At 53.2% G+C, this 24,240-nt stretch overlaps 1 protein-coding gene across 3 annotated transcripts in view; it reads left to right on the forward strand.

Moving 5' to 3' along the window:
* Positions 1 to 24,240, forward strand: part of MIDEAS (mitotic deacetylase associated SANT domain protein) — a 68,888-nt gene that overhangs the window by 33,324 nt on the left and 11,324 nt on the right. For all 3 annotated transcript variants that reach the window (XM_032344995.1, XM_032344993.1, XM_032344994.1), the window contains 3 exons: positions 13,567 to 15,260; positions 16,486 to 16,785; positions 21,984 to 22,329. In XM_032344995.1, coding sequence (XP_032200886.1) covers positions 13,800 to 15,260; positions 16,486 to 16,785; positions 21,984 to 22,329 — 2,107 coding nt within the window. In that variant the 5' untranslated portion in view covers positions 13,567 to 13,799. The remainder of the gene's footprint in view (positions 1 to 13,566; positions 15,261 to 16,485; positions 16,786 to 21,983; positions 22,330 to 24,240) is intronic.

Below are 24,240 nucleotides of genomic sequence, written 5' to 3' on the forward strand. Positions count from 1 at the left end.
CCCAGCTTTTTCCAGCAGTTGGACAGACAGAGGCCCAGTCCAGCCTGCTGTTGGCAGAATGTGCCAGGTCCTTATGGGGGAGGGCCCCAGAGCTCAAAAAGGGGCTCAGAAAAGCTTAAGTGATAACTGGCAACTCTTGAGAGTGCTCCTAGGCTGGCTTTCCTCCCCCTCTTCCTTCTCTCCTATCTCCACCGCTGCTGCCTCCTCCTCCTTTTCCTGGTCCTGCCCCTCCCCCTCCCAGCCTCCTGGCAGCTCCTGGGGAATGTACCTGACTGCTGCCCGGAGTCTTCTTCCCACGTGACCTTGCTGGGTCTGACCTCCCCAGCGGGCCTGGGTCACGATCCTGGGCTCCCCTGCTCCCAGGAGTCATCCCAGAGCTGGAAGACACTCTGGGACATCGAATCCCACTCCTTTGTTTTCAGATGGGGAAGTGCAGAGACAGTGAGTGCCTTGAGATTCCCCTCGGTGTCCACTGTCACCTGAGGCCATTGGAAAGAGTAGCTGCTGTAGCGTCCTGCTCCTGGTTCCTGCCCCTCCTGGTTTGGAAGGTGGGAGGGGCTGCCCAGAGGAGTTGTCTCCAGCTCCTGGGCGTGGCTCAGTCCCCAGCTGGCTCCCTAGTTATTTATTTGTCTGTGTGTGCGTGTGTGTCTGCATGTGTGTGTGCGTGCCTGCGTGTGTTTCTGCGTGTGTGTGTGAGAGACTTTTGTGGTTGGGAGACTGGATCTGAGTGAAAGCAGAAGTACCCATGTTATGTCAGCTATGTGACAGGCAGATGGGACCTCATAGGGACAGTCAAGAGAGGAAGAAAGGGGGCCAAGGCCTCCCCTGTGCAGTGGCCGCTGTGCTCTTTGTGTTCCTGCCTCAGTGCTCGCACGCTGAAGCATAAACACCCCTTCCATGTTGCTAGCAGCTGCCTTTCCTTGCTGGCTTTGGGCGGAAGAGGTGCCAAAAATAACCGGCAGGCACTTGGACTTGTAGGACATTGACTGTGGTCACCCCGGGGGCAGGCTTACTGGCTGGCTGCAGGCCGGGTGCCTTTGGCATCCCTGCTCATACTTGCTCTGGCCACCCCCCTCCCCAGCTTCCCTCCGGTGATGGTACTTTGCCTCTTACTGCTTTTCTTCGAATGAGCCCAGCGGGGTGTGGAGGCTCCGTGCTGGGCCTGGAAGCTCTGCCCGGTATCTTCCAGGGACTCTTGTCTCACCATGTCCCTACAGGCCCTGCTGGCACAGCGGAGCCCAGGAGGGGCCTGTGCTGGGTGTGCCCCTCCTGGGTCCCTAGGGCAGATGCCCTGCGTGCCTGCAGAGCCCGACACGAATGTTGGGACCGCTCAGCTCCTTGTCTGCTCAGGCAGCTGCGGGACGAGAGCATCAGACTAGTCAGGTCCTCCCAGGGTGTTGAAGACTGATAACGATGCCGCTCCTGCCCAGCAGAGGGGAAAGGAAAGCACATTTACTGAGCCTCTACTTTGTGCCACACACTCCATGTACCTGTTACCCTCATCAGATTCCATGGTAACTAGGAGGCGGGGATATTGTGCCCATTTCCTGATAGGGAAACTGAGACCCACAGAGAGGCTGGCGATTGGAGAAGCTGGGATGCATTTTGTCAGACCCTAAGGCCCTGGCTCTTCTTGCCGTGCAGCACCCACTACCTGGGCTGTTTGCACGTGCACAGGGAGCAGTGCTTTGAGCCTTGGAATGAAGTGCTGATGGTAGGAATTCAGGCACCTTTAGACCGCTGATGAGGGAAGATATTTTGGACTGGGAAGGGCACGGAAGACCCCTCTGAGGCCTCCCTCTCCAAACATGTCGGAGGGCAGTCAAGCCCAGCCCAAGCCACAAAGGCCCTCCTGTAGATGCAGCAGACACCTAAGGGTCAGCTGTCCCTGATCTGGAGGGTTGCAGGGGGAGTCCCTCATGCATGGGAAGAGTGGAAAGCCTTAGCATGGGTCTCCCCAAGACTTTCCAAGTGTTTCCTCCTCCCCAGACATCCCAGCCTCTGTAGTCAGCCCTGAGATCAGTTCTAGGACCGTAGGCCAGGAATGGGTGGAATCTTGGGTCTCCCTTCCTGGCTGTTGGGTCTGACCCTAGCGTCCATCATCCCAGCAGGTTGGCCCTGCTCTCAGAGAACCTGGTCGGTGTGTACTTGGGGCCTGGGCTGGATGTACCAGGGCCTGGGCTGGATGTACCGCTGGTGGCTGGTGCCAAAGGCCTCTGGGTGTATTTCAGGAACAATAAAGAATAAATCAACACAGGAAAAAAGGCCCTGCAGCAGCTGCTCAGAGACTGAAGAAACGCAAGGAATGTGTGAGCATTTGGCAGAGGCCCTGGATCTTGACCGGGGCCTGAGAAAGGGCGAGGCTCCGACTGGCTGGCCGGGCCAGGGAGGCAGGCGGCTCCGTGCCCACGTCCTAGCTCCTCCGGGAGGCCCAGGCAGCTGTGCTGACCCCCCACTGCAGCAAGGGTCTGTGCTTCTCGGACACTAGCAGGTCCTGGGGAGCCGTATTGTCCCCAGTCTTGTTCCAAACCAGCGAGACAGCCCTCCTCGCTGCCTGCTCTAGGCCACTGGGTGGGTGTTGGCGCCCACACAGGAGACCCCGGGCTGATGCAGACACCACATGCTAGTCACCCCTGTTCCACTTCCCTCCCGAGAAGGACATGAGCCAAACGTCAAGGACCTGGCCCTGCCGGGAAGTGCTGGGTGTGAGAGCATCCACCTGCGAGGCCCTGACCACACCTGATTACCCGAGTAATCAGTTGTGTGTCCTTGGGCACGTCACTTCACCTTGTAGGGCTTCAGTGTTATTTGTCATGAAATAGAGTTGTGGACCAGTGACCTTTGGTGTGGGTAGACACTATCTGTCTCCTTTAATCAGGATGTGCAATGAATAGCTCTTATTTAGGAATTCAGGTTCTTGAGAGGAAGCCTCCAGAAAGTCCTATGCAGGAGGCAAGTTGCTTTGCTGGGGCTGATAGTCAAAGCGCTGGGTGGGGGAGGGGGGATTGTTACCAGTGGGAACCCAGTCACGGAGTTGACCTGACCCAGACTCAGGTGGCCAGAGGAAAGGACGGGAGCCTGGGCCCCATGAGGGTTTGGGTTGTCTGACAAACAGAGGACAGTCAAGGCTTTATGTGTAAAGAGCTGTTTGCCCTGCCATGGGTGTGGGGTTGGGGAGTGTGGGAGGGGTGTGGCTTCCTCCTCAGCAGAAGGTGTTGGGACTTCCACAGACTGTCCCCTGTGGTGTGATCACCAGTAGTCTCTTCATTTTCAGAGCCGCTCACTTCCCACGCCTCTGTCAGCCAGCACCCTTGCCCAGCCACGCTTGCAGAACACCCTGGTGGTTTTCAGGCCCGCCGAAGCTGCTCTCCAGGGAGAAGACGTGAGCCATCCAGAGGCTGCCACCAGGTCCCAGCTACCAAGCAGGAGGCTGAGCGTGAAGCTTCCTGGGAAGGAATTTTGCAGAATGGGCCATGGGTTCCAGTCCCAGCTTCCCCTCTTTACTCCCGTGGCCTCGGGCAAGTGGCTGGACCCCTTGGATCTTCAGGTTCCTCATTGGAAAAAGGGAGAGAGTACTAATGCGTACCTTGTTTTGAAGATTAAACCACGTCATGGGTAGAGAGCGCTTAGCACTGTCCTGGCACACACATTGGCACCCTCAAGAAATGGTAGAGATGCTGGTGGTGGGAAAGGAGAAATGTGTGTGTGTGTGACGTTGGGATTGGCTCCAGGCCCTGCCCAGTCTCTTGCCAAAAGGTGTGGCTTGCCTGAGTGGAGGCACGAAGCATTGTTAATGGAGTTCTGGATTCTGGGCCCTGCTCTTCTCCTGGCTGTGCATCCGCAGGCTAATTTCTTTCCCTCTCTGCTGCTCTGTGGAACGAGGAATGGACTCCGTGAGCATTGGCATCCCTTCATGTTTGGAATCTGTTCAGCTTCCTCAGCTGGGTCCGGCTTGGCTGGTTGGCTCTGAAGAGAGGCACCGGCCAGCTTTCTCTCTGTGGTGTGGAGGCTCTTACTCCGGTGAGCGAGATCCTCCCGACCCTACGGCTCCTGGCTCACCTCTGCTGTCCCCTCACAGTCCCCCCGGTAAAAGTCCCCTAGGGATTTTTACCAATACCCCGTCTTGCGAGGAGCCTGGGTCTGACAGACCCGGGTTGGGATGATTTCTTAGTGGGAGTGTTAGAGACTGTGCTCTACTTGGAAGTGCTCCCAGGAAAAGCAGCCGCTGGGAGGGAGCATGAGGAAGGGGAGGGTCCACAGCCCGCTTTGTGGGGTTCTGGGGTTCTCACGTGTGGCATTCCTTCTGAAGCCCACAAGCGTGCAGTTGGGAGTTTTCTGGAAGAATGATGGAAAGACCAGGGACTCTGAAGGCAGGCAACAGAGACCTGAATCATGCTTCTGCCACTTTAGCAGCAGAGCCTTGGTTTTTGTCTAGAATGGAGACAGTAATATTGATGCTTAGATGGGAAGTTTGTAAGCATGGATTAGGGTATGTCAAGGGGCTGGTGTGGGGGAAGTGCTCTGTAAATGTTTGCTTCCTTTTGGATATTCTGTAGAGGGGCAGGGGGAGTGAAAATATTTGCCTGTGGCCTTCCCCACCTCCCCTCTAGGGAGAGGCAGCTGCCTAATAAGCTGTTACAGCCCCACAGGCCTCTCCCTCCCACGGCTGTTTGGATTCTGGGGTCAAGCTTGGGGTCAGGTTCAGTGTGTGTCTGGAACGGGGGATGATGGAAGAAGGGCTACGCAGGCGTTGGCAGAAATCTGAGATCTGCAGCTTCCCAGGATTGTGCAGAAGGTGCAGAGTCCATGATCTGAGGGAGTGGCCTTTCTGGGCTGGGACAACCTGACAAATTCTTAGAACCTTCATTTCCTGTAAATTCCCCAAATTTCCTTCTGTTGTTGATTTTTAATTGTTTCATTTTGATTGGAGGACATGCTTCGAATGGTTTCACTTCTTTTGAATTTATTGAGACATGTTTTATAGGCTAATTTACGATCTGTCCTAGAGAGTATTCCATGTGTTCCTGAGAAGAATGTGTATTCTGCTGTTGTTGGGTGGAATGTTCTGTAGGTATCTGTTTAGATCTGGTTGCTTCTTGGTGTTGAAGTCTTATGTTCCTTGTTGATCTTCTGGTTAGTTGTTCGGTCCGTTAGTCAAAGTGGACCATTATTGAAGTCTCTGGATATTACTGTTGGGATTGTCTGTTTCTCCCACCCATGCTGATAGTTTTTGCCTTACGTCTATTGGGGACTCTGTTGTTAAGTGCGTATATGTTTTTAATTGTAATATTCTCTTGAGGGGTGGATGCTTTTATCATTATAAGAGGCCCTTCTTTGTCTCTAGGAAGAATTTTTTTTTTTTTTTAAGATTTTATTTATTTATTTGACGGGGAGAGAGATCACAAGTAGGCAGAGAGGGAGGGAGGAGGAAGCAGGCTCCCTGCCGAGCAGAGAGCCAGCCCAATGTGGGGCTCCATCTCAGGACCCTGAGATCATGACCTGAGCTGAACACAGAGGCTTAACCCACTGAGCCACCCAGACGCCCCTCCAGGAAGAATTTTTGTCTTGAAGTCTGTTAGCATAATATTAGCATGACTTGTCCAGCTCTCTTTGGTTACCCTTCATGTGGTCTTTTCCCATCCGTTTACTTTCACCCTGTTTACGTCCTTGAATCTAAAGTGTGTGTCTTTTGTAAACAGCATATGGTTGGGGGCACCTGGGTGGCTCAGTGGGTTAAGCCTCTGCTTTCAGCTCAGGTCATGATCCCAGGGTCCTGGGATCGAGTCCCGCATCAGGCTCTCTGCTCAGCAGGGAGCCTGCTTTCCTTCCTCTCTCTCTGCCTGCCTCTCTGCCTACTTGTGATCTCTGCCTGTCAAATAAATTTAAAAAAACAACAAACAAACAAAAAAAACCCAGCATATAGTTGGGTCGTGGTTTCTTTTTTTATTTTTTAACCCATTTTCCCCACCTCTCCCTTTTAATTGGAGTGTTTAATCTATTTACATTTAAAATAATTATCGATAGGGTAGAGTTTATGTCTGCCATTCTGCTGTTGATGTCTGTCTTAATGTCTTTTTGTTTGTTTCTCTGTTACTCTGTTACTGTCTTCTTTTGCGTTAAATATCATTGCTGACTTCCAAAATGAGACTGGGAAGAGTGAGGGTTCAATGAGATGTTTGGCACCATGCCTGACAGTAAGTGCGTAGTAGACAGTGGTGGTCATGGGGGTGGGGGCCCTGGCCGTCTCAGAGCCATGGTCGGCCCTAGGGCTGACTGAGAGCAGAGTCCAGCCAGGGCTCCGTGGGATTCCGCTCATCTCCTAGGCAGGATATGGCCCTCTGGCAGTCGGCTCCTTTGGGGAGGAAGGAGCAGTGGGTCCTCGGAAACCATCTTATGCCCTTCCCCAACCCTGTTATCTGTCCCCTGCTCCAGCACGCGGCCACCACCAGGGCTGCCTGTGGAGCTTTGCAGCTTTCCACCCCCCACTCCTCACCGGACTCCTAAATCCATCTCTTAGGATAGGTTTGAGAATCACTGCTCAACACAGGTGGGCAGCAGGGTGTGATAGAGGGAGATCTGGTTTGGAGTTGCTGGACTTGGATTTGAACCCTGGCTCCTCACTGTGTCCTCAGGCTCTGACCTGGAACAAGTTGTTTTCAGAGCCAGCCTTTTCTCATCTCTCAGGTGGGAATAGTGGTTACACAAGAAAGCAGTACTCACACATATGGGGCATGTGCTCAGTGCTGGTGGCTAATACTCCATGTCGCAGTTGCTGGTTACAAAGGTGTTTGTCCTGCCTTGTTCCCTCCACCGCCCCCATGGCCTGCCCAAAGCTCCTAAATTCTTCAGAGGCAGGAACCAGGGAGCTGCAGCTTCTGGACCAGACATGGGTGACTTGGGTAACCAGTCCACGACACTCGCCATTGGGCCACACGGCCTCCAGGCCCTGGTTCTCCCAGTCTTGGGGCAAAAACAGAGTGAAGTAGTACTATGGGAAAATGATTAATACGGAGTTAGAGCGTGAAGATTCAGAAAGGGTGGGAACTGTGTGTGCCAGAGGCTGCCGGCAGGAGGTAGACAGTCAGCTTGGAGGCAAGGCTTCCGGGTGGAGGGAACAGCTCTGGCCAAGGCTGAGAGTCAGGGAACTCTCCGCAGGTCACCTGTTCCTGTATTTCTAGCCCCTATGGGCCACTGTGGGTTATAATCTGTGTGTCTCCTCCATTGGTCTGGGAGCTCTGTGCGGGTAGGGACCGTGCAGTGTCTCCTGTGTCTCCCCAGAGCTGGAGGGCTGCAACGGGTGTGTGTGTGTGTGTGTGCGTGCGCGCGGTGTGGAGGGGGAGCTGTTCGGTAGGCAGGGTCAGGCCCTGTTTAGGGAGGCCCCTGTGACACAGCTCCTCTGTGTCTTGGCCTGGGGCAGAGTCTAGCCCTGAGGCTTAGGCACAGACTGCAAAGAGCCCTGCCCCTAGACCTGCTGAGGAGCCAGCCTGGCCATTCCGAAGGGGAGATAGAGGTTGGAACAGCCTCTGGGGGTGCAGAGATTTCATATTTGCTGTATCTCTTCTGGAGAGAGCCAAAACCTGCCAGCTTTTACCTTGGTCCCCTGGGACTCTCAAATCCTGCCGGAAGGGATTTTCCTAGGCTACCTGTGATTGTTGGTGGCCCTTGCCTCAGAGGGAGGCAGCCAGTCCCTTCCGTGTGGGCAGAAGCTGGGCCTGGAGATTTGATCTTTTCCAGGCTCTTCCTGGGACTCTCTTTTCTCTCTGCTTCCCCCCTATAAAATAGACCTCGCTCTCGTAGCTTCTTTTGAACATTCTGGCGGCTGCCTGTAGACTTCCTGAGGGTGCTTGCTGGCGGTGGAGCAAAGGAACAGTGAGGGTAGGTGTCTGCATGAAGCCCCGAGAGTGCCTGGCTGAACCATCTCACCCGCTTGATGGATCAGATCCCTGGGACCCTGGGCTCTGCATTTCCGAGCTGAAGCCGGGTCCCCAGAAGTGCTGATCTGGGAACGCGTGGATCATACAGGACCTGCTTTCTCACCCCCTGACCCCCTCCCCAGGGGAAGTGACACTTGTCAGAGTCAGGTCTTTGTCCCTGTTGCTGGTGTGTCCTTCCTTACTGGTAAGCAGACTGCTTATGAACAGAACGTGTGTCCAGTGGTTTGGAGACAGGGGGCCCTTTAGCCTGGTGGGAACTTCTAGTTAAAGTTGGGGAGCAGGCTGGAACACAGCATGGCTGATGATTGCACTGTGGCCAGAGGAAGGGGGTTATCTAGGGCCCCGGCAACTCTAGCTAGCCCAGGATGACGGTTCCAGGCCACTTGCCTAATCTCGTGGTAGCCACAGACCCCAGAGTACCTGAAAGAGAACTTTCCAGGATAGGAGCGTGGGTGGAGGGCCAGCTGGGCCAAGGAGGGCCCCTTCTCACTGCTCCTGGCACTCTAGCCAGACACCTTGGTGTCTCGAGGCCCAGCCCAGCCTTGTCAGGGCACAAGGTAAACAGATCCACATGTTTCTGGCTATGGTCAAAGCAAGGGTGGGGGGCCATGGGGGAAGAAAAATCGGACAGGGCAGCAGGGGGGCTGGCACTTTTCCAGGTGGCCTGCCCATGGTGTGGGGCAGCAGCTGAGGGGGATGCGGTGGGATGGAGTTTGGATGGGCTTTTCACTTCATCTCAGGGTCACGGGGATCTCCGTTGTGCATCGGGGAGAGAGACTGGGAGCCAGGGCCTGGGTGGGAGCCCAGGGTGGCCATGCTGGCCATGAGTGGTACCCCTGGCCAGGCAGAGCTCTGACTCACCTTGGGCGCAGTCTTGAATGAGCATCCCGTGGGGCAGGTACAAGTCAAGTGTCAAGGTACAATGGTCTGCAAACTCTGCTCCGTGGAGCTTGCTGTCTACTGGGGACGAAGATACAGGCCTCTAGAGTTCTGTGTGCTAAGCGTGGTATGGGACGGGGAGGTGGGTGGGAGGTGTTGTGGGTGCATAAGGAAGCTCCTGGCTCAGCCCTGGGGTGAGGGAGGGCTTCCCAGAGGAAACAGTGTCTCAGACCTGAAGGACGAGTAGGACCTGGCCAGATGAAAGGGTTGGGAGGGTGTCAGGGGCAGAGGTTCTGCCTTGCCAAAGACCTGAAAGCAGAGCAGGAACAGCACTGAAGGAGAGCCCAAGCGTGGCAGGTGGATGTGGCGGGAACCAAAGTCTGCGGGTCTTGTAGGCAGGTTGGGGAGTTTAGACTTTGTCCTGACATAGCCTCTCTGGTGCTCTGGGAATTGGCTGGCCTAGGGATTTGTTAGATGCCATAAATAGGTGTGTACTGTCTTCGTTGGGGATGCGTGAGCTCTGACTGTCCGTGCTCCCAGCGCTGAGTTTGTGGGGCTGGGAGTGGCCCAGGTTGTGAGAGCAGGAGCTAGAAGCTTTAGGGAGAAGGGCCAGGAGGGTCCTCCAGTCAGCTGCCGTATCTGGGGCAGAGCTGAGCTCCTGCAGCTGCTGTGGGACCAGGTGAAGCATCTCCTTCCTGGCCTGGGTCACCTTGACTCACACTGGTTTCATCTCTCAGATGGCCACACTCGGTGTCTCAAGCTTGTGGATGGCTCTGGTCTCCTGGTGGTCATGGCCTGGCCCCACCGTGCCCCACCGCTGAGGGCTAGGCATGTGGCAGGGCTGTTGAGGACACTTGGGGAACTGCATACTTTCTAGCTGCCATCTCTGGAGGGCATGGTCTCACCATCAGCACAGGGCGCCCAGACACCCTTCCAGCGCCTTCCCTCATGTTCTGCAAAACACGAATGCGGGTTTAGCACTGTTTCCTTTTCTTGGTGCATGTTGCTTTTTTCCGTAGAGAGAAAGTGTTTTCCACCACAGATCCTCCTGAAAGCGTCATGGGTCCCCGGTCATTGAAAACAGACTCTTGCCTTGTCTTCAGCCCGGGGGCATCTCTGGTCAGAGATCAGCTAGAGCAGTGAGGTGCCCAGAGGAAGGGAGAGGGACTAGAGCTGGGACAGACAGTCGAACAGACTGGTAAGTGGCTTGCAATGTCTGGGGCCCCTCGGTGACTGTGGGTTTCCTTTTGCAGTGTTCCTGCATCCGCTGTTAGAGACCCTGCAGCTGGTCCCGGGGGAGGGGGAGAGCCACTGCAGAAGTTCCTCATTACACCCCCTTCCCTGTATCTTCAGGGAGTTGGCCCATAGGTCAGTAGCCTTTGGAAAAGATGGCTTCCTTCCTCTTCCTCACTGGGAGGAAGGCCAGGCTGACTTCCACCTGAGGAACAGAGAAGTGGGGTTGGGGCACAGGAAACAAGAGGAAGTGGCTTGGTCTTGCCCAGAGTTGCAGGCTGTGAGGTTCAAGTAGGGTATGAGAGCTGGAAGCCCCACCAGCAGCAAGTAGACCCGAGGCAGGGCTGAGTTTGCAAGGGTTGGAGAGTCCAGGCCCGGAGGACTAGACTGAAGTGGCTGTCTCAGGCCTCCTTGTGGGTGGCCCTTCTGTGGTGAAGCCCCATTTCTTCCTTCCCTTTCTGTAGGACTGAGGGCCTCAGCTATATGGGGTAGAAATAAAAGAGGTTTACCTGCCAATGGTTCAGGCAGGGGTGAGGGGCCTGTCAGTGAGGAGGTGTATCTGTGTCCAGAAGTCCTTGCCCTGAGATGGTGGGGTGCATGCTGTGGAAGGGGGGATGCAGAGAGGGACCTGGTGTCTTTGCGGCATGTCGTAGGGACAAAAAAGAAGAGCTTGGTCTGGGAGGCAGACAGACCTAGGTTCAGGTTACTTAGCCCCCCTGAGCCTCAACTAGTTCATCTGTAAAATGGAGGTTAAAATAGCAATACTTCATGCTTGGCCTTCATGCTGCCGTATAATGCTGTTGTGGAAACTAAACCTATGCAAAGCGCTTAGAACAGGCCTGGCACAGGTGCCCTTCTGCTGCTGCTGCCGCAGCCACCTGCATCCTTGGAGCCCTGCTGCCTTGGTGTGGGACCTCCCCTCCTTCCTCTAGGGTTCCAAGGCATCTTTCGGTCTTATCCCCCCCAGATCATGACCTACCTTCTCTGAGGGTTGTAGGTTTGGGTGTGCTCTTGGCACTCTTAGCCTGCCAGTGTGTGGGGACAGAAAGGCCTCTGCAGAAGCTTCTGGGGTGATTCAGCCTCCCCAGAATCTGCTGCCTTGGTTTCTTCTAAGGAAGGTCCCAGGCCAGTTTTAGAAACCTACTGCGGGTCCTTCTTGACATGCAGGGTGGAGGAGGGGAGGGTGACCAGCCTGACCAAGCAGCTGGTGAGCCAGCGTGGGGCCCAGGGCCCTAGGCCCCCAAGCAGCCCTGCCTTGAGCTCCATGCACAGCCTTGACCTCCATCTCACTCAACCCAGCCTGCAGAACTCACCCTCCCCGCTGGGCTCCCAAGTGGCCATCCGCCCCCCCACCCCCCACCCCGTGCTGCGTGCCTGGGTTACCCTCCACCAGGTGTACACGCTCACACGTGCACACAAGCTCCTCTGTCACGTGGGCCTTCCCTTCTTCCAGTCCCCAAGCCCATGAGCTGGTGCTGCAGCTCATCAAAGGCAATGGGGCTGTAGCTGGGGAAGGGGGGGCAGCCTGTGCCTGGAGGGCAGGGGAAGCAGGAGTGCACGTGAGCACCTGAGGGGCTGGGGGGGGGGGTGCTGAGGCACGTGGATCGGCCAGCTCCCCCTCGGCGCCCTCCCTCTCCCCTCGGGCATATTCTTCCTTCCTCTGGCTTCTGCAGCCCCGTCTCATTTGCTCACGCTGATTGGAGAGGCCGAGCTTGACGCCTGTCACCAACAGTCCCAGCCTGCGTCTTCACCCGGCCACCCAGGATTATTTTCATTGGGGAGGGGTCGCTGGCTTTGGGGTCTCTGGTCTGAGTCAGGTTGGCTGTCAGGGAATGAGAATTTAAAGGCAACAGAAAGGGGTTTGTTCTAAAGGTGGTTTCCATGGTCCTCTGCACTGCCTGCTTGTGCAAATTGTCCCCCTGCTGCCAGGGCCAGGGGGGCTTGGATGCCCACCTAGTCTCTCCCCACCCCTCCCCCAATTTCCATAAGTGAAGTCGAAGAGGGTGCTGGCAGGAAGCGCTGTCTGCTTACTGCGGGGCCCAGAGCTGAGGAAGGAAATGGAGGAGGAAGTCCCTCCCCTTCTGGGTGCTGGTGAAAGTGAAAGGCAGGTGGGGGGGGGCGCTGGAGTGAGTCACTGCAGCTCCGGGAGGGGAAGGGCTGGGGAGCTGCGGAAGCCTGGGAACGGCTGATAGGGGGCCTTGCACCGAGAGAGCCGGCCCTTACTCCCAGCCCCGGCCCTCCTTGGCTGGGCTGGTTTCCCGGGAACTCCTGGGACTACTAACTGGGACCTGGAGCTTGTAGGGTCTGAGGTCTGAGGTTGGTCTGGACCTGCAGGCTCATTCCCCCGGGGCTTCCTGAGCATCCCTCCTCTCCCTCCCCTTCCCTCCTGGCCTGACTGGCTCAGGACCAGAATCTTAGCGGCTTTGGGAGGAGGTAGGCTGAATAGCTCCCACCTTCACCAGCTTCCGGGGGTGGGGGTTGGGGGGGGAAGCCCTCTGACGAAAGACAGAGCTTTGAAAATACATGCAAGGTATACATGTAGGTGATAAAAATACACGTAAGTTATAAAATACTGGTCTTGATTTGGGCTGTCCTATAGCAGCATAAATAGAGCAACCTGCTTTGGGTTTTGGTTTTGTTTTGGTTTTGTTTTTATGAAGTTAGAAAATAAACACAGACACCATGAACACTTTTAAGTCACACCATGTCACAGAAAAACATTTCAGATCTAAGTCCTAGCAGTCTGCATCCCCTCGGTATCGTAGTGGCGCCAGTCCTTTGCCCAGGACGCCAGGAGCTCTTTGACGGTGGAGGAGGGTAGGTGAGGATTGCTGACCAGGTACCAGGCTGGATCCCGCCTCCAGCCAGCCAGGGCTGCAAAACAGGTTCTGTGCTGTTTTGGGAAAGACTGGCCACAGCAGTCCCACCCAGCAGCTCCTCCCAGGGGTGGGGCTAGAACTGCACCTACCCTTCTAGGGCCTCACCTGCATGCCTCGGTGCAAAGGACAGGGAGCTAGCCCTGGGCTCTCCAAGGACCTGGTGGGCTCCCCACCCTGGAGCCACATAGTTAGGAATGACCCCTGTTGTCTCCACTTCCTGTGTCTGAGATATTCTTGGAGCATCGCCGGAGGCATGGTGTGGATAGAACTCCTGGGTCTGCTGGGGAAGCTACTGTGTGGACAGACATACTCAGCCTGTGGGCAGCCAGACCTGGCCTGTGAGAAGGCCTTTGTTGCCCCTTTTCCTGTCGTGGCTGTAGGGGATCCGACTGGATCTCAGTCCCGATTGTTCCCTGGTAGATACCTTTGTGTCGTGTACAGATTATACACCCAAATGCTGCAGGGTGAGCTGGTGGGACAAGGAGGGTCACAAAGCACTGCCTTCTAGTTTTCCCACCGGAGGCCCTGGCTCCTGCCTCGCCAGGGCTGCTCTGTGAGCGTCGGCCCCTCCCTCATACTTGTGCTGACATCTGGGGCATCCTGGGAGGCTGTGACTGACGCTATCGCTTTTCTGTCTGCAGGCTCCAGGGCCCTGTGGAACATCATGAACTGGGCAGAGTAGCCGAGCCCAAGAACCTCTCCGCCAAGCGCAAGGAAGAGCCGACCTGCTATCTCCCCGTGCCTGGCCTCATCCCTCTCCCGCTCTGCCCCCACTGGCTCCCGGACAAGAGCTGGTCTTCCAGCAGGACCTTCCCACAGGGGATGGGCAACTGGTGAAGTAGGGCTCACTGCCAGGGGCCCGGTTGGCCACACCATGAACCTCCAGGCCCAGCCCAAGGCTCAGAACAAGCGGAAGCGTTGCCTCTTTGGGGACCAGGAACCAGCTCCCAAGGAGCAGCCCCCACCCCTGCAGGCCCCACAGCAGCCCCCTGCCCCTCCACAGTCCACCAGAGTGAAGGAGGAGCCTTACTTCGGGCACGAGGGCCTGGCAGGGGCGGCCCCGGTCTCCCAGCCTGTGGAGCTGCCCCCTCCCAACAGCCTGGCCCTGCTGAACTCCGTGGTGTATGGTCCCGAGCGGACCACGGCGGCCATGCTGTCCCAGCAGGTGGGCTCGGTCAAGTGGCCCAACTCCGTGATGGCTCCCGGGCGGGGCCCCGAGCGCGGAGGCGGCGGGGGCGTCAGCGACAGCGGCTGGCAGCAGCAGCCGGGCCAGCCTCCGCCCCCCACGACGTGGAACCGCCACAGCCTGCCTCTCTACAGTGGACCCAAGGGGAGCCCCCACCCCGGCATGGGGGTCTCTACGTACTACAGCCACCCCGAGGCGCTGAAGCGGGACAAAGGAGCGGGGCCGCAGCTGGACCGCTACGGAAATGCCGTGCGGCCGATGATGCCGCAGAAGGTGCAGCTGGAGGTCGGGCGGCCCCAGGCGCCCCTGAACTCTTTCCATGTGGCCAAGAAGCCCCCAAACCAGACCCTGCCCCTGCAACCCTTCCAGCTGGCGTTCGGCCACCAGGTGAACCGGCAGGTCTTCCGGCAGGGCCCACCGCCCCCCAACCCGGTGGCGGCTTTCCCGCCGCAGAAGCAGCAGCAGCAGCAGCCGCCGGCGCCACAGGCCGCTCTCCCGCAGATGCCGCTCTTCGAGAACTTCTATCCCATGCAGCAGCCCCCCTCGCAGCAGCCCCAGGACTTTGGGCTGCAGCCGGCCGGGCCGCTGGGGCAGTCGCACCTGGCTCACCACAGCATGGCGCCCTACCCCTTTCCCCCCAACCCTGACATGAACCCAGAACTGCGCAAGGCCCTCCTGCAGGAGTCAGCCCCACAGCCTGTGCTACCTCAGTCCCAGATCGCCTTCCCCCGGCGCTCCCGCCGCCTCTCGAAGGAGGGCGTCCTGCCTCCCGCCCCCCTGGATGTGGCTGGCACCCAGCCTGGACAGGAGCCCACCAGCAACCTGTTCCTGCATCACTGGCCCCCACAGCAGCCGCCGCCTGGGCCCCTGGGGCAGCCGCATCCTGAAGCTCTAGGATTCCCGCTGGAGCTGAGGGAGTCGCAGCTGCTGTCCGACGGGGAGAGACTGGCACCCAACGGTCGGGAGCGAGAGGCTCCCGCCATGGGCAGTGAGGAGGGCGTGCGGGCCGTGGGCACGGGGGACTGTGGGCAGGTGCTACGGGGTGGGGTGATCCAGAGCACTCGACGGAGGCGCCGGGCGTCGCAGGAGGCCAATTTGCTGACCTTGGCCCAGAAGGCAGTGGAGCTGGCCTCACTGCAGAACGCAAAGGTGAGAGTGGCACGGGGTGCAGGCCTGGCCTGGCACAGGGCACGGGGAGCCGTGTCTGGGGCCAGGGGAGTCCGCAGGGCAGTGTATTCCCTTCATTGACGGAGACGGAAAGAACCTGTAGCCTTTGGGAGTTCTGAGCTCCCTGCGTGCAGAGAGTCTCTACGTGGGTACCTCCCGACCTGAAGGAGAGAGGAAGTGTCTGCACAGGTGTAGTCCACAGGCAGGAAGGTGCCACGTGCCCTTGTGGGTTGGCACATGAAGGACTGGGAATAGGGGCAGGTGAAACCATTGCCAGATCCTGTGTACTAAAAGAAGAACGTGGCAGTGGTTACACAGATGATTATACTTGTCAGAATGCTTCAAACTAATTAAAAATAGGTGCATTTTGTTTTAGTAAATTTTGCTGAAATCGGGTGGATTTAAAAGAAATGGCCACAAGGAGGGAAGAAGAGTGAACCGAATCTGAGCACCTCTCTTGTACTTGCACTTTCTTATACTTCCTCACAAATGATTTGTCATCAAACCCTGTGACGGATGGTGCCATTATCCTGTTTTGTTGCTAAAGAAGCTGAGGCCCAGGGATGATTTCATTGACGGAGATGGAAAGAACCTGTAGGCTTTGGGAGTTCTACAAAGGGCACAAAGCTAAGATAAAAGCCTAGTATCTGGCTCCAAAGCCAGTGTTTGCACCTTCCTTCCCTAGGGGTTTCAGCCCTCCCCCCCATTCTCTCCCTTCGCTTTTCCCCATGCCTTTGGGCCAGGCTGACAGGTCAGAGGCTGTAGAATTTGACTTCCCTCCAGCCACTTGCCAATGGGGAAAAGGTACAAAGACCACCATTGCTTGGTAACAGGTTCCTTGATTACTTTCTTTTGCAGAGATTCGTTTTGAATTTAGATACTGTTTCTTGTGCCATGCCCCATGCAGATGAAACAAAACAGTCTGTAAGCCACTTGTGACTTGAGATGGCCATCTGAGGACCCCCGTGGCAGGCAGGATCCAAAGTCCTGGCAGAAGGGAGGTTATAGGGAGTATTTGGGAATGTGGTGAGAGAAAAGGTATTCAGGGAAAGACTGTGAAAACCATCGGTTTTCATGGGAACCATCATAGCATCAAATGCTGTGGTTCATGGGAATGAACCATCGTGGGTGTCTTGAGTTCCTGAATCCAATGGCGACTAGAGGTCCAGGACTTAACCTTCTAAACCTTAACCTCCCTCTCCTCCAGGATGCCAGTGGCTCTGAGGAGAAGCGGAAAAGTGTGTTGGCTTCAACTACCAAGTGTGGGGTGGAGTTTTCTGAGCCTTCCTTAGCTGCCAAGCGAGCACGAGAGGACAGCGGGATGGTACCTCTCATCATCCCAGTATCTGTGCCTGTGCGGACTATGGACCCAACTGAGGCGGCCCAGGCTGGAGGTGTTGACGAGGACGGGAAGGGCCCTGAACAGAACCCCGCGGAACACAAGCCGTCCGTCATCGTCACCCGCAGGCGGTCCGCCCGTCTCCCGGGGGCTGATGCCCCAGCTCAGGTATGAGAAGCTCCCCGTGGAAACCCCTCTCCCTCTAGTACCTGTGTGCTCCTGGGGACCTGATACCCTGTGGGAAAAAGGAGAACATGGCAATACAGGAGGGATTCAAGCAACCTGAGGAGATACTAGTTATATTTTCCAAACCAAACTGACAGATAAATGCATTTATGGGAGACAGTTGGACAGTATACTTAAAATTAAGACTGCCCAGGAAAATCTAGGATGTGTGAATCTCACTACAGGTTAGCAAAATTTCTAATATGGGTCAGGTTTTGTGCTAGGCACTGGGATGCAGAGATGTTCACTTGTTCTGTCAATACCAACATAGGTGTGTTAAAGTCTCTCACTAAGATTGAGGTTTTATCTGTCTCATCTTTTCTGTCAGCATTTGTTTTTATACATTTTGATGCTGTGTTATTAGTTGCATACTCCTTTAGAAGTGGATTAGATACTTCATCATAAGGAAATGCTTCTATTTATCTTTCATAATCTCTTTGCCTCTTAAAGTCTATTTTGTGAAACAGTAGCTTTCTTTTGATTAGTGTTGCAGGGAGACGGAATGGATGAGATGTGTACCTTTTCCATCGATTTATTTTTAGTCCTTCTGTAGCCTTATGCTTAAGGTGTATCCTTTCAAGTGGTCTGTAATTGGGGTTTGTTATTATTTGTTCTGACAACCTTTGTCTTTTAGAGCATTGCTGTAGTTTACTTTAACATAACTACAGAAATACTTGGGTTTAAATTTGCCTTTTTTTTTTTTTTCCTTTGAAGATTTTATTTATTTGTTTGACAGCCAAAGATCACAAGTAGGCAGAGAGACAGGCAGAGAGAGGGGGGGAAGCAGACTCCCTGCTGAACAGAGAGCCCGATGTGGGGCTCGATCCCAGGATCCTGGGATCATGACCTGAGGCTTTAACCCACTGAGCCACCCAGGCGCCCCTACTGTTTGCCTTCTGATTTATCCCATATTGCCTTTTCTGTTCCTTTCCCCCACGCCCCCTCACCCTGTTTGGCTTGATTGGGTTTGTTACTCCATTTTCCCTCTCAATTAATTTATTAGTTATATACTTGTTTATTCTTCTTATTTGTTTACTTAATTATTACTCTTATTTATTCATTACTCTTTTAGTAATTATCCGGGCAGCCTTTCTTTTCTAGATTCATGTGAGAGAACTAAGTCCCACAAAAAGGAATTTGAATGACTACCTTCTCAGATGGCACAAAGCTAGTACCATTCCAGATGCATAAGCAAGCTAAGTCATTACGTATAGTGAATGCCTCATGACATTAGGGCTTAATTTTCTGGTTGAAAAGAGCTACTACAGTGTAAAACATGCATTCTTGGCTTATTGAAATCTAATATAAATTAGTATTTTACCTCTTCCAGAACAATGCAAAGTTCTTACAACACTTTTAACTCCATTTTTCACCAGTCTCTAACTTGTAGAATTATTAACATGTATTTTCATTCTCTAAACATTTTAACATCACCAGGGCATTATAACATCATTGTTTTTATTAAGTTTTTAACTTTAATTCCTATATAATTAACATACAGTGTTATTTTAGTTTCATCTGTACAATCTTGTGATTCAACAATTCTATACATTCCTCAGTGATAACATTGTTTTGTTCAGATTTTAGATTTACTGAAAGACTTAGCAATTTGTTGCTTTTCATTTCTTCTCATATCTCCAGGCTTCCAGCTCAGATCATTTATGTGCTGTTTGAAGAACGCCCCTAAGTATTTCCTTCAGTGCGAGTCTGTTCATGATGAAATTTATTAGTCTTTGATTGTCTGAAAATGTTTATTTTTTTAAGATTGATTTATTTATTAGAGAGCTATCAAGAGAGGAGGAGGATAACTTTGCTGGGTGGAGAATTCTGTGTTGGTAGTTACTTTCTCTTGGCATTTAATATCATCCTGTTGTCTTTAGACTTTGTTTTAGTTACAGTATTAGGAAATCACCATAAACCATATTGCTGTTTCTTTGAATATAAGGTGTCATTTTATCTTCCTGTTTTTAAGTGGTTTTTTTGTTGTTGTTTTTGTTTTTGTCATTGCTTTTCAGCCCTTTTGCTGTTAGACCTAAATACTGGTTTGCTTTGTGTTTATCCTGTTTAGAGTTTTTAGTCCTTCTTAAATATTTTGTCTACCCCGTTTTTTCTCTTCTCTCCTTCTGGAACTCCATTTACACATTTGTTGGAGTCTTTCACCATATCCCCTATTTTGTCTGTCATGCACTTTTCTGTATTTTCCACTTTTCTCTTACTCTGGACTTTCAGTTCACCCATTCTCTCTTTAGCTGTATCTAATACGTTGTTAAGCCCACTCATGGAGTTCTTATTTTTAGTTATTTTTTTTAGTTACTGAATTTCTGTTTGGTTCATTTGTAGCATTTCTAGTTCTTCAATGAAATTTTCAACCTTTTCTTCTATTGCATAATTTAAGCATAGTTTTCTTAGAGTTTATGTCTGATAACTCCATTAGTGGGATCCTCGTGGGTCTCCTTCTGTTATGTTACTTCTTGTTTGTTTTTTTTCTTAAATGCCTGTTACTTCTTGTTTTTAAATAACATTTTGTTCTCTTACAGACCTGGTTAGTTTTAATTGCATGTCAGACAATATGAAAAATTGTTGAGGTAATTAAAGACTGTGGATGACGTTCTTGTCTTCTAGAGAGGATTTAGCTTTGCATCTGACAGGTAGCAAAGGGCATTAGCAATCCTGAATTATTTAATTTAATCACCGATTGAGATGATATGATTTTTTAAAAAAGATTTTATTTATTTACTTGTCAGAGAGAGAGAGCACACAAGCAGACAGAATGGCAGGCAGAGGCAGAGAGAGAAGCAGGCTCCCTACTAATGAACGAGCCCGATGCGGGACTCGATCCCAAGACCTTGGGATTATACCTCAGCTGAAGGTAGCGGCTTAACCGACTGAGCCACCAAGGCATCCTGAGATGAGATTATTTTAAGTTAAGCATTATTCCATGTGATGATGAGTGTTTTTCTGAGTCACCTTTATTCTGAGGAGTTAGCCTTTTGGAGCCCCAGTCCAAGGCCTGGGGGTTTATCAGGCTTGCTTTCTTGGGCAAGGATTTTTTAGTTCTCCGCTGGAGATTTGGCCTATAAGCCTGTCTTCCATAACAGAAAAGGGAGCTCTAAGATTATCACGGGCAGCTCAGTCTCTACTCCCTGGTTGTGATAGAGGTTGGAGGCTAGAGGCCTTAGCTTGTCCTGAGGATGATTGGAAGGAGCCTGAGCAGCTGCACAGCTCCACGTGCCCATTTCACAGATGAGGAAGTAGGTCCAGAAAATGCGAGAAGTTACCTAAGTTCATACAGCCAAGAAATGACAGAGCTAGCCCTGGAATTTGGATCTCTTGAACCCCCACCTGTGGGTACTTTCACTTCACCAGGCTTTAGGAGGAGGTCTGTTTAGGTATTTATTTATTGTTACTGTTTACTTAGTTATTTATTTTTCCTAGTATTATAGATATTTTCAGTGTTGCACAAAAGTGTAGAGGATGGTAAAATGAACCTCAGTATTTGGTCACCCCCTGACTTTAACGGTTTTCAGAATACAGACATCCTTTTTTAAATTTGTACCTCCACTTCTTCTGCCACTAGATTTTTTGTTTTAAACAAATCCGAAACACCGTATCATTGCATTCGTAAATACTTGGGTTTGTATCTGCCGTACACTACACATAAGCTTTCTCCCTTCCTTGGGTTTGTATCTGCCGTACACTACACATAAGCTTTCTCCCTTCCTTGGGTTTGTATCTGCCGTACACTACACATAAGCTTTCTCCCTTCCTTTCCTTGCTTCCTCCCTTCCTCCCCCTGCCTGCCGCCTTTCCATACAACCTCAGTACTACTACCACATCTACAAAATTAATACCAAAAATATTGTCAAATATTAGTTTAATTCCATTTCCCTAATTACAGAGTTAACAAATCAATACAGCTAGCTGAGTTCATGTTGGGTTTCTTGTCTAGCAAGTTTGGGGGCCTTCGGTTCTGCCGTATTTTTTTCTGTGTAATCCTCTTGTTCCCCTAAGGGAGGAAGAATGAAACATTTCATTTCTTCCTCGTAGAAGAAGAAAAGAAGGGCAAGAAAAGAAAAGGGCACAAATGGGTAAAGGCCATGGCCAAGACTTCATGGACCATCAAGGCCCTCTGCTGAAAGGGGTTGTGGGCTGGACCCTGGGAGGGGGAGAAAGGCTGCTGTTCCCAGGCCTCCTGGGCCACTGTGACCCAGCCTCACCTCTCGGCCAGCCCCGCACCCAGGGACACGATGTGGATGTTGCTCATCCTCATAGGGTTCCATTCTCCTGAGAGGATAGAGATGGAACAGAGAAAGGCCTCTATTCCCTTACAGCCCTACCCTCTATGCTGTCTGAAGACCCATGAGGCCTACTGAGCAGGGAGAAGTGGAACCTCGGAGCGCTAACCATGGGCTAGTCTCTGGTCATGGGACTGATGCTATGAGGACAGGACTGTCTTAATCATTTGGTGGCCCCGTACCCAGCTCAGGTCTTGGCACATAGCAGTCACCTCCATCTAATACAGAGCTTGATAGCAGCTCGTATTTATTGAGCAATTACTATATATCAGGTACTGTTCTCCATGATTTCCAAGTATTAATTCATTTCATTTTCATTGCTAACCCATTTGGTAGGTAATTATTATTCCCGTGTTAAAAATGTTGATGCACGGAGAAGTTAAGAAGTTTTTGGTGTAAGTAAAGGAGGTCGATCCCATTCTAAGCAATCCAGCCGTGAGGCCTGGACCTTAACTACTACAGCTCCCTGTCCAGTGGCATATTGATGTCAGGGGTTGCGAACCCAAGCGTGTGGGCCACATCAGACCTAAGAATGGACTTTACATTTTAAAAGGATTATTTGGAAAGCGTGGGGAGGAGGGGGAGAAGAAGGATATGTGACGGGGATGGGCATGTAGCCCACAAGCCGAAATTTACTTTCTGGCCCTTTACTGAAACAGTGTGCTGACCCCTAGCCTAGAGGAGACCGTCAAGGGATTTTTGGACCTGTTCCCTGTCTCAGGCTTGCCTTGGTGGGTGTAGCGGGCAGACGATGTTCCAGAGGTGAGACTGACAAGGAGTGGTCAAGTCTTCAGTTTTCCCAGCACCTAGGAGGCTGAGCCATCTTGGTTCTGTTTCCGTCTCCAGGCTGAGGACATGAATGTCAAGCTGGAAGGGGACACTTCAGTGCGGAAACCAAAGCAGCGGCCACGGCCTGAGCCCCTGATCATCCCCACCAAGGCGGGCACCTTCATTGCCCCTCCCGTCTACTCCAACATCACCCCATACCAGAGCCACCTGCGCTCTCCTGTCCGCCTCGCCGACCACCCCTCTGAGCGGAGCTTTGAGCTGCCCCCCTACACGCCTCCCCCCATCCTCAGCCCTGTGCGGGAGGGCTCCGGCCTCTATTTCAATGCCATCATGTCAACCAGCAGCATCCCAGCCCCTCCTCCCATCACGCCAAAGAGTGCCCATCGCACCCTGCTCCGGTCTAGTGAGTGACACCCCCCATCAGGGGCCATGGGGGCAGGGAATGGGCGTGGGGAGGGCAGCGGGCAGGGATGAGACTCTGTTTATAGGGCTGCCGGAGATTGGGCTAAAACACTGCGGGCAAAGGGGTTCCAGTCCCTTCTCTGAGAGGAAAAGGAGACTGTCCTGGTTCAAGAACAGGCAGGGGTGTAGGAGGCAGGTGTAAGCCCAACTGTGCAGGTTCAGATCCCGGTTCTGCCATTTACTATTACTTGTGCAAGTCGTTCAAATCCTCTCAGCTTCAGTTTCTTCCGTATTCAATTGAAGATACTAGTAGTATTTGCTTGATGGTGAAATTGCCGATCTCAACTCTTATCCACAAATAGCGGTTTCCTGGTTTCAAACTAATAGCCACCTCGCAGGGTTGTGGGGAGGTTGACGTAAAGCACTTAACATCATACCTGGAGCGTCCCGTATGCGCTTACCGTCTGGTAGATCCTGTCTCCCGGCTCTCTCAAACAGTAGTGTTGGCGTAGAGCAGACATTTTGGCTGGCCTGGATGGTGAATTGTTGAAGAGTGTTTCCCTCTCCACGAAAGGCTCCATTTCCTCTGAAAAATGGGATAATCCTGCCCCTTAGCGGTGGTGGAGGATTAAGTGGGAGTAAAGGCTACCTGAGGTGGAGGGGTGAGGCCACGCAGTCAAGATGTTAACCTCCAACCCTGACTGCCCTTGGCCTAGCTCTCTGATGCCCCCTGGTGTCTGTGCATGAGAAATGGCTGACCCTGGGCTGGCTGACCTCCTCCCCTCTCACTTACCCTCCAAGCTTCAAAGCTTCTCTCCCTGTCTGGGTTATGCAGGAAGAAGTCACTGTAGAGACCGGACTGGAGGCAGCGAGAGGTCTCCTGTCCATCCAAGAGTGTTTATTGAGTACTTGGGTGTAAAGCGTTGAACTGGGCCTGTGAAGGCTCCAGCAGTGCATGGGACAGCATGGTCTGTTCTAAAGGGAGTACAGGGTCATTGGGGAGTTGACCTGGGAACCTGGGAGACAGAAAAGCAGAGGTTGTGGGCAGAGTGGGAGCAGCAGCCGGCGAGTGAAGCAGACCCTGAGCTCCTGAGCCTGGGGTCTTAAGACAGCCTTCAAGAGAGGGTGGGGCTAGAGCTGAGCTTCAAGTGGGAAGGGGGTGGGGAGGGTCCACCAGGGTGAGGAAATGAGCAGTACCAAGCCCTGGAGGTGGGGCTTGCAGGGAGAGCAATGAGAGCCGACAGTAAGCTGTCTGCTGGATCCGGGGTCCGGGCGAGGAGCTGGTGGGAGGCATCGATGGAAGGGGACTGCGTGAGCCAGCAGAGTGAGGAGTTCGGGGTTTATCTCAGGCTGCAGAGGGGAGTCAGCCAGGGTTTAGGTTTCAGAGCAAGGGAGTGTCTGGATCCTGTGGGACCTAAGATTAGCTCAGGAGAAACTGAGGCAGAGAATCCAGGATGGAAGGGAGGAGATGAGTGTGAAACAGGGGTCCCCTTCACCACCGTGCTAGTGTGCCAGAAGTTTTAGCCCCTTGACTAGAACAAGTACGGCCTAAGGCCAGAGTTAATTGTGTAGTGTGGGAGCTCCTGGGGCAGGGACCCAGCTCTGGGTGGGAGTAGTAGTAGTAATCATAGCTAATATTTATCGAGGGTGCGGCTCTGCGCGTGACTTATTCAGCCCTCACCTTAACCGTGGAGGGGGGGTAGTAATAGCCCCTTTCAGCAGGCGTGAAAGCAGAAGCAGCCACATGTTCGGCAGAGTCACAGGTAGCCGTCACAGTCGCGGGCTGAGGAGCCAGGATGCAGGGTGCCTGGTTTCCTAGTGTGAGTTTCTGTGAGTCACTGCTGTGGCTCTTCACAAACAGAGCAGCCACATAAGGTGGGGGTGGGGGGTGCTTGCTAAAGGGAGGAGGGGA

Source organism: Mustela erminea, chromosome 5 (genome assembly GCF_009829155.1).
Source record: "Mustela erminea isolate mMusErm1 chromosome 5, mMusErm1.Pri, whole genome shotgun sequence".
In the NCBI taxonomy this organism is placed as follows: Eukaryota; Metazoa; Chordata; class Mammalia; order Carnivora; family Mustelidae; genus Mustela; species Mustela erminea.